Genomic DNA, 9320 nt, shown 5'->3' on the forward strand with positions numbered 1-9320 from the left:
GCAAGTGACAGAAATTCAACTCAAACCAGTTTGGGATAAATGGGAAATTTTAATAGCTCATATATGCAAAATCCTGGCATGATGGCTGCACAGCTGGCCTCAAGAGTACTGGAACCAGGGAAGTGAATGGCAACAGGACTCTCTCACTCCATCTCTTCTTTGCCTCTCCTTGGTATCACTTTTATTCTCCCCTCCAGGGTGGGAAAATGGCCACAGACAGTGCCAGACCTATTTCTTCACAGCCTCACCACGCAAAAAGAAAAGGCTTCCTGTCCCCAAACTCTAGATCCAAAAACCTAGGGAAGGACTCTCATTAGCCTACATCCTGTTCCAGGTGTGACATAATGATTGGCGAGTGAGTCATTCCTCAGCCAATCACCGAGAGGGGTACGGGACATGTAATCGAATGGCAGCTCCCATTCTAAACAAGAGAAGGGGAGCGTTTCTGGGCTCCAGTAAACAGTCTCAGCTAACCTTGGCACTCTTTTTCCTCCTATGGCTGGAACCTTAGAACAAGGAGTGCAAGAGTCAAGTGGTCTACAAGACAACAGGACAATGGTTGGGAAGTTTGGTCTCCCCAGCCCAGCCAATCACGGGTCCCTACATTACACCAGGCACCCAATTCAGTCTTTTTTAATGAATGACTGAATTAACGCCCTGTTCCCAGAGGCTGTCCTGCGACGGCCCCACTTTCACAGACCCTGAGCCAATCAGGAGTGAAGCGGGGATAGGGGTTCCGGACACCTGTGGAGGGTGTCACAGGGTGCACACACCTGTCCCAACGGACAGCACCTTTAGGGTAAGAGAGGAACCTTGAAGACCCCGCCACATCGTAGGGCGCACTTGGGGGCGGGGCTTCCAGGCCAGCATATTGGATTGCACCATCTTCCATCTGTTAGAGGGGAGAGCCGAGAAAGTGCTTCTGCATCTTCCGCCACCCCTTTACCACTCCCTGACCAAGAAGATGATGTATTTGCTTCTCTAACAGTCACACAATTTTCCCCTTCGCCTCATTACGCCTCACAGCTCCACGCAGACACACATTTAGGGCTGCCCACCACCACCACGCAGTGGCTCGCCCCAGTTTGACGCATTGCAGGGAAGGCCGGACCAATCGGCACCGCGCTCTCATTTCCGCCGTCGCCCAGGCCCAATAGCGGCGCGGCTCACACAGGAACGCGTCACGCGCCGCCGAGCAGTGCCCCTCCGCCGAGGAGAAAAGTAGAGTGGGCACAGGGGGCGGGGCGCGCGGCGACGGAAAGTAGTCCCCCGGCGGGTGCGCGCGCGCGCGGCCGGCCACAAACCCAGCCCCGAGCGGGGTGGGAGCGAGAGATCCGCGGGCCCGGCAGTGCGGAGAGAGGCGCGGAGGGATCCGTGGGAGCCGCAGTGCGGCGGCGCGCGGACCGGGCGGGGCGGGGCGCGCGCGGCGGCCGTTGAGGGACCGTTGGGGCGGGCGGCGGCGGCGGCGGCGGCGGCGGCGCGCGCTGCGGGCAGTGAGTGTGGAGGCGCGGACGCGCGGCGGAGCTCAAGCTGCTGCAGCTGCTGCCGCCGCCGGAGGAACCTTGATCCCCGTGCTCCGGACACCCCGGGCTTCGCCATGGTGAGTGAGGCTGAAGGGCCGCCGAGGCTGGGAGCTCTGAGGTGGGCGCGGCGGGGCAGGACCCCCGAGAGCGCGAGTGGACCCAGAATGGGGGGTGTTTGGGCCCCGGAGAGCGCCTCTGGACCCCTCTGTGCCCCACTATCGAGGGCATTCGAACCCAGAGCGGGACGTTTGGATCCGAAAAGGGGGTTGGGGCTTCCAAAAGCGACTTTTAGCACCAGATGGGTTCTCTGGTCCCCAGAAGGGGCACCTGAGCCCTCCAAGGGGGTATTTGAACCCAGGATGGAGCATCTGGACCTTCAGAGGGTAAGGGCTCTTGGACCCAGGATGGGGCGTTTGGTCGCTAAGGTGAGGTGTTTGGATTCCCGGGGGGCGAGGTAAGAAACATTGGCTAGGGAAGGGGGTGATTTGTGCCCTGATAAAGGCTTTGGGTCCTGAGAGGATGCAGGGAAGGGGGCTCGGAGGGAAGCCGGGCTGCTGGGGAGCTCCCCGAGAGGGGGCCGTGGGTAGCTGGGCCTGGATGGGGGGAGTGCTCCTGGAGCGGCGGGGGGGGGGGCCCTTCTACAGATCAGACCCTTGAGGGGAGAGAAGGAGGTTCTCCAAAGACCGACAGTGCAGAGGAAGGAGGAGGAGGGTGAGATGCAAGCTTGGGGAAGAAGAGCCTGGGGTGGGTGGCAGCCGAGGTTAGGAGATGCTCTGGAAACCTGCAGGGACTGAAGAGGATTGGGGTCGGGGAAGTGGTCAAAAGGGGATGGCGAGCTTGCCAGTGCTGGGGGGGCAGGGGGCCTCGTGGTTGATGTGGGGGGCAGCCAGAGAAGGTTCTGCGGTTACTGGTGGGTTAAGGCTATTGAACTAGGAAGGGAGGTTGGGTTTGGAAGTGCGGAGTGTTGCGTTTGGGTCCATGAGGAGGTGGCTTTCCGAGGTGAGGGGTGGGAGAGGACTTTGGCTTGGGTGGTGTGGGAGGTGGGGTGGAAGGAGATCTGGGGACGTGTTGGAGAAAATGAATGGCGGTGAGGTGGGCCTCGGGTTGGAGGTGGATGTGGGTAGCTCCCTGGAAGTTTCCAGGGCAAGCTGGGACAAAGACTGTTCAGTCTGGATGGGGGGTGGGCTGCAGAGGCCGGAGGGAGTGGCTCTCGGGTCCCCTTCCCAGAAAGAATGAAGCTGGGCAGAAGGCAGGGCAGTGGGAGCAGGTGGGCGGAGTTGTTCGGGCCCCAGTGGCGCACTGACGCTGTAGGAAATGGGGGTGGGAGATGAAAGTTTGGGCTGCATCAAACGAGCCAGCTTTTTCAGCCTTGAACCTCACCCGCTCACTGTCCCTTTCAGACCAAGAGAGCTGTTCTTTCCAAACAGGAATGCTGGTTTTCTCATGGTCTCCAGCTCCACGCACCGCTCTGCATCTCCTCACTTGTGCCAAATGACAGTGCAGTGCAGTGTGGCGTCGGTGACAATCGGACGCCTGTTCCTGTGGCCTCGGGGTGGGGACTGCAGAGCTTGACTAGAGGAGACCTCCAGAAGGACCCCTTCATCAGCCCGAGGGCCGCTTGTTCTGTTCCGGGCCCTCACTGAGTGCTTCTGTTAATTCACACAGCTGGGGCTTTGAGAGAAAACCAGCAGACTAGTTCTTTCCCGGTCCCTGCTACCCACAACACCCCTAGCCCCCCAGGCTTAGCCTCGGGACCGGGCGCAGCCATCATCCCTGGCAAGGCTGGGGAGAACAGGCCGCCGCTGCTGTGTATCAGATCTCATACTTGCTGACACAGGCTTCATGGCTCCTCTCACCTCTCCCCCATTTTCCCCCAGCAGAACCTTGCTAAACGGGCGCCGAATCACTGGCAGGTGCTAGGAGGCCCCCCGCCTCCCAAATAGGACCCGAGCTTTGGCCCTACTAGTTTCCCTTTCCATTTGTAATCGGCAAGGTATGGATGGGTGGGACAAGTCACTGCTAACTGGCCTTGGACTTTGGCCTGAGCTCTGTGGCTCCTCCTTGGCCCGGGTGAGGGGCCCTGGCCTTGGTTTCTGATCTCATCTAACACTGCTCTCTGGCACTGGCTGGGGGCTGGGGCAAGGCAGAGAAATAATACCCTCTTCCCTCCCCCACCCCAGGATTATTTTTTTTTCCTTGTCCAGCTCCTTGCTGGAGCCTAAGATGAGGGGCATGGAAGCAGGAGACCAACTGGGTTATTTTGGAGACAGTTGTTGGTGAAAGCTGAAAATCTTCAGCTCTGGAAAGGGAAGAAGCCCTGAGAAGGGCTCCCCAGCGGTGATCAGTTTCCTGGGCAGCAGCCATGCTTTGAGATCTCTAGCTCGGAGCTGGGACCTTTCCTTCTCCAAGCAGGGCAGAGGGTCTCCTAACAGGGAGGGAGAGAGTGTGCGATGGGCCCTACAGTCAGAGCCACGCCTATTTGCAGTGACCCTGTAGGAGTGTGGCCGAGCCTCTCTGCGCCTTGCAGCTTGGCGGTGGGGAGCGGCAGACACCGGCCTTCAGAGCCACTCTGGGCCATTCTGCAGCCTGTGCCAACCGCCTTGCCCGCAGCCCCTGCCACTGCTGCCCGAAGGTGGTGTGGTAGGGGCGCGGAGGTCCCCGACTGGACTAGCTTTTTCCATCCAGGCCAGGGGAAGAGGATGAAAGCAGAGGGGATGGCGGCCCTGCTCCCCAGACTGCTGCTCTCCCGTCTGCCTCCTCCCCTCCCCTCCCCTGGCATCACCTGGCCTTGGTAACCAGAAGCCCATCCTCTGTTCTCACTTTCCCCCAGCAGCTTCCTCGGGTGTCAGGACCTAGGGGATCGGCTCCGGCTTCTTTACCCGTAGAAGCCAGGGGAAGCGGAGGAGCAAGGGGCTGTGGGCCTAGGGCTGCCAGGCTGGCGTTCAGGAGCCCAGCAGCCCTGGGTCTTTTTTGAAAGCGATGCAGAAGTGGCTCCATTTGGCCTCCTAACCTTCCCTTTAGACTTTGGACTTTTCCAGAATGTGCATGTGTGGTGTTTTTCCTTCTCTACCTTCCTGCTTCCCCCTCCCTTAGCCATCTCCCCTCTGTCATCATCACTTTGATTTCCCCTCCCATTCTGACTATTTGGGGCTTGGCCTAAGTTTCTCTTCCCTTAGATTTAAAAAAAAAGAAAGAAAGAAAGAAAAAGGACATTTGAGACCTGTTCTAACATGATCGGTCTTCATATTTGGGACAGGGTTGGGGGGTTGTTGCTAGCTCTGGAAACTTTATAGAGAATAATGCAAATACACACAATGGCATGCATCAGTTTGGGGGGCTCTCAGAGTCAACGCTAGAAGCCCCTTTCCCCTAATTGTGAAAGGAAATAAAGGAAGGGGTTGGTGGTCTGGGGAGAGCGGTGCCTTTTTGGCAGCATTCACAAAAACCAAGGAAAATTCCTTTTTTGATGCTAAATGTTGGGATTTTGTTCCCCTCATGGCTGCTCCCCCGGAGGATCCCTATGCCTGGCTAGTTCCCAGCACACCAGTGTGGGACAAGCTAGCCTTTGCGTCTCCTCTGCCCCGCCCCCAAGCCCCGCATGCAGTAAGGGCTGCCTGCCACCGTCCTAACGACCAAACGGAGCGGCCAGGGCCAGAGAGGGTTCAGAACTGCAGTGCAGCGGGGGAAGCTGACTTTAGTCCTCCAGCCTCTGCCACCACTGCCTGCTGCAGTCCCCTCCCTGACACCCACCCTTCCTGCCCAAGAGAAACAGCGGAATGGTGCCCCGTGCACAAGAGAGTGGGGGGCTGCCCCCTGCCTGAGCAGGATTCTGTTAGGCACTCGGAGCGCCTCAGAGCCACCAGTTAGGAGAATTGTTGCCAGCTGGGTCCACTGTGCTCGGACCTAGTGCCTCCAAATCTGTGACATAGAAACTAGCGAAGAGCCCCCAGACGCCTTCCCTCTGCCCTACCCAAGGACTGGCCTGTTTTGGTCTGGAGCCTTCTAGAGCTGCTTGATCAGGCCTCTAGGGCAACTGCTCCCTTCACTCAGCCTCTGGGGCTCCCGTGCTGTGCTGGTGCAGCTGGGTCGGGTCTGGGGCAGCACTTCCTCCCGCCCACCGTGGCTCCAGAGCACTGGGCTGGATTGGAGACCTCGCAGTCTGGGCGGTGTAATCAGGCCCTGCGTCAGGCTGCTCTGGGTTTCCAGCCCACCTTAGTCCCCAGCTTCCTGGACCACCAGACTTTATCCCAGACCCTGGCTCTGGCATGACCTCCCTTGCCCAGGTACGTGGGTGCCGTGTGGAACCAGCCTCACCAGAGGGGGCCGGGCTGAGCAAGGAAGATGTACCAGCCTGTGACTAACTTTCTCCTTCCTGCTTTTCCAGGCTGACCAGCTGACTGAGGAGCAGATCGCAGGTGAGCTTGCCTCCCTCCCTCCCTCCCTCCCGCTGCCGCGGGAAGGCCTCTGCATCCCCAGCCAAATCTTGCTCCGGCCAGAGGAGCGTGTGACAGATAAACCTATTGTGTGTAAGAGCACGCCACTGCCCCAGTAACACCGAACCTCACAGTCCTGAGCCCGAAACCCACCGGACGGCAGGGCTGGCTCCTCTCCTGGCCGTGGCTCCTCGGGGTCTTTTAATCAGTGGCTGCAGGGTGAGCCCGACCCCTGCCGGTTAGGCTCAGAAGGTGAGCTCCCTGCCTCACTGTGGGGCTGCAGAGCTCCTGGCCCACTTGAGGAGCCTCCCAGGAGATGGCTCGGCACTCCCACCTCCGCAGTCGCCTTTGCGCGCGCTCGCACTTGCTTCCTCCTGGGCCAGAAGTGCCTTCCCCCGGCGGTTTGCACTGACGGGCAGCTCCTTCTCATCCTTCGGGTCTCGGCTCCAATGTTGCCTTGGAAGGGACTTCCCTGACTCCCCTCTCAAATGGACAGCTTTCCTTTACTCTCCTTCAGGTCACTCTGTTTCCTTCACAGCCTTTCTCTCTATCTGAAATTATTTTATGATGTCTTTACCTGCTGTATCTCCTGTCACTAGATGAGTTCCTTATTTGGGGACTTTGTGTCAGTCCCTGCTGTATCTTTGGTGCCTAAAACATAGTAGGTGCTCTGTAAATTTTTTTGGCTCAATAACTAAAATGAATGAACAGCGGAATGATCACATATTTCCCAGTAAGCTAAAAGAAATCCTTGAATCCTGTCTAATTCATTTTTGTAGCCCCACTGTCCCCTAAAGCCCAGGAAGTCACAGCTGCAGGAAGTACTGTGTGTTGAGCAGGTTTCCCTGCCCCCCGCCCCAAGACGATGCGCTGCCTGAGGACAGAGGCCAGTTCTCAGTTACGCTCCACAGCCATGGGCTGGAGCAAAGTAGCCCCTGGGCCCCAGCAGCTACCCAACCCCAGCTTTGCTGTCACGTTCAACACGCTCCACGTAACTGGTACTGAAGGTCCAGCTTCTGAAGTGGGAGGAGACAGGGATGGACTTGGCCTTCTCTCCTTTCCTCCCCTCCCCGCACCCCTCCTCCTCCCCCCACACTTTCTGCTTCTAAACTATGGCCCCCGGTGGCTATGGCGACCCACCGAGGAAAGCCAGAGAACCCCCTTGTTGTTTAGTGATCATGAGCGCAGGGTGCCCACATGACCCCCTCCCCCAAAGAACAACAAGGCCTCAGCACAGGGCGGTGGCAGCATCCCCAGGGAGACACTTAATGCTTCTCCAGGGCCCAGGGGCTCGGGGGCAAAGCTTCCCGGCTGTACGTGTGGCTCCTGCCACGCTCAAGCCCCGCTCTGCCCTCGGGTAACACAAACACACGCTCCACGTCACGCCCCCGTCCCCACCACCACCACCCCCCACCGTCCCCATTAGCAAACTGTCCACCACCTCACCCCAGCCCACGCCCTGTGGGAATAGGCTGCCAGGCATCTGTTCTCTGAGGGTTTGGGGGTGGGGAGAACCAGGTGCCGAAATGGGCCCAGTGGGAGGGCAGGAGCCACGCGCTTCTCTCCCGCTCCTGACGCGTCCCCAGCTGTGGCCTTCCCACTCAGTGCCACTAGCGCCCCATCCTCCCGGCCTGGCAGCCATCCCCTCTCCTTCCGTCCCCCCACCCACCCCACGCATCGTCCGTCAGCCGTGCTCTGCTGCCGGCCACCCCCAGGCTCCACCATACACAGCGCTCGGCTCCTCTGGAAACCAGGGAGCTGGGCTGGCGGTACCAGTCAGGAGGGATGCCGTGCCGCCCAGAGGCGTCCTGCACCTCTCCTTCCCTTCCTTTCCCAGCCAGTTGACCTTGGCTGGCATACTTCAGATAGAGACTTCCCACGGCTCTCATCCCCTCCATGACGTTGGTCCGTTTCATCATTTGAGGGAGAGGCTGAAGCCAGGGACCAAGAAGAAATGTAGGAAGGTCTAAGGCCACTGTCACCCATTTTCCCCTCTGTCCCCACTGGGCTGGGGTGACAGACGGGCAGCTTTGCCTGGCACAGGCCAGGCGCTCAGTAAGTGCCGACTGAAAGAAGGAGGGGTCCGGCCCTGAGTACAGAGGCGAGAGGCTTGGGCTGGAGTTGAAGTCTTGTTCTGGTTTCTCTAGGTGGGCCTGACTCTTTCGGCCTGTCTCCCAAGGTCAGGACTTCCCTGTGTCCTCAGCCTCTGACTCACTGTCTTTCTTCTCCCAGAATTCAAGGAGGCCTTCTCCCTCTTTGACAAGGATGGAGATGGTACCATCACCACCAAGGAGTTGGGGACAGTGATGAGATCCCTGGGACAGAACCCCACTGAAGCCGAGCTGCAGGACATGATCAATGAGGTGGACGCAGATGGTGAGCCCCATGGAGCGGGTGGGCAGCCCCACTCCCGGTCACCCGCACGACCACGGGGAACCTTCCTCCGCTGATGGATGAGCCGGTGTCTATCCTCTGCCAGGGCTCCGGGCTCGTCTCCCAGGGCCCAGGCCCAGAGCATCCCTGCTCCCTTCCCCACCTTGCAGGGAACGGGACCATTGACTTCCCGGAGTTCCTGACCATGATGGCCAGAAAGATGAAGGATACAGACAGCGAGGAGGAGATCCGAGAGGCCTTCCGTGTCTTTGACAAGGTGAGCAGGTCTTTCCCAGAGTGGCTCTGGGACTCCGGCAGAGAGCAGAACAGGTGGCGTCCCAGGATGCCCTGTGTAACGGGAGTCAGAACTTCCAGGAGGCCCAGGCCCCAGTGCCATCCCCGCTGCCGACTTGCTCTGCCACCTCAGGAAGCCCCCCTGCCCCTGCTGAGTGTGGGTGACTTGACAGTTCCTGCACTGTGGCCCCCAGGGAAGAGCCGGGCGAATGCCTCGAGCTCAAAGCTTTTGTCTGTCCCGACACCCAGGATGGCAATGGCTACATCAGCGCCGCAGAGCTGCGCCACGTCATGACGAACCTGGGTGAGAAGCTGACCGATGAGGAAGTGGATGAGATGATCAGAGAGGCTGACATCGACGGAGACGGCCAGGTCAATTACGAAGGTGAGCCGACCCGGCCCCTGTCTCTGGGCCAGCAGGAGCTTCTGGAACAAGCCCCCAGGTCGGGGCGGGGGGCGGGGTGCGGCTTGGGGCTGAGCCCTGCTCGCTGGCTGACCTCCTCCCTGTCTGCTTCCCTCCACAGAGTTTGTACAGATGATGACTGCAAAGTGAAGGCCCCCGGGCAGCTGGTGATGCCCGTTCTCTTGATCTCTCTTCCCGCGCGCGCATCTTCAACACTCCCCTGCGTATCCCGGTTCTAGCAAACACCAGTTGATTGACTGAGAATCTGATAAAGCAACAAAAGATTTGTCCCAA

The 9320-nt window shown here is 59.3% G+C and overlaps 1 protein-coding gene across 1 annotated transcript; it reads left to right on the forward strand.

The window, feature by feature from the left end:
* The first annotated feature begins 1299 nt into the window (after nt 1–1299).
* On the forward strand, nt 1300–9320 carry CALM3 (calmodulin 3). The gene is made up of 6 exons (XM_079908431.1): nt 1300–1600; nt 5908–5938; nt 8189–8332; nt 8500–8606; nt 8873–9008; nt 9148–9320. Exons 1-6 carry the CDS (start codon nt 1598–1600, stop codon nt 9174–9176), a joined length of 450 nt encoding a protein of 149 aa, XP_079764557.1. The 5' UTR covers nt 1300–1597; the 3' UTR covers nt 9177–9320.

The sequence above is a fragment of the Stenella coeruleoalba genome, assembly GCF_951394435.1.
Source record: "Stenella coeruleoalba genome assembly, chromosome: 20".
NCBI lineage: Eukaryota > Metazoa > Chordata > Mammalia > Artiodactyla > Delphinidae > Stenella > Stenella coeruleoalba.

What these genes read in the sequence shown, in the direction of transcription:
- CALM3 (XM_079908431.1), top strand. An exon ending in CAATGAGGTGGACGCAGATG is followed by an intron (nt 8,333 to 8,499) that starts GTGAGCCCCATG and finishes CCCACCTTGCAG; the next exon opens with GGAACGGGACCATTGACTTC. An exon ending in CCTTCCGTGTCTTTGACAAG is followed by an intron (nt 8,607 to 8,872) that starts GTGAGCAGGTCT and finishes CCCGACACCCAG; the next exon opens with GATGGCAATGGCTACATCAG.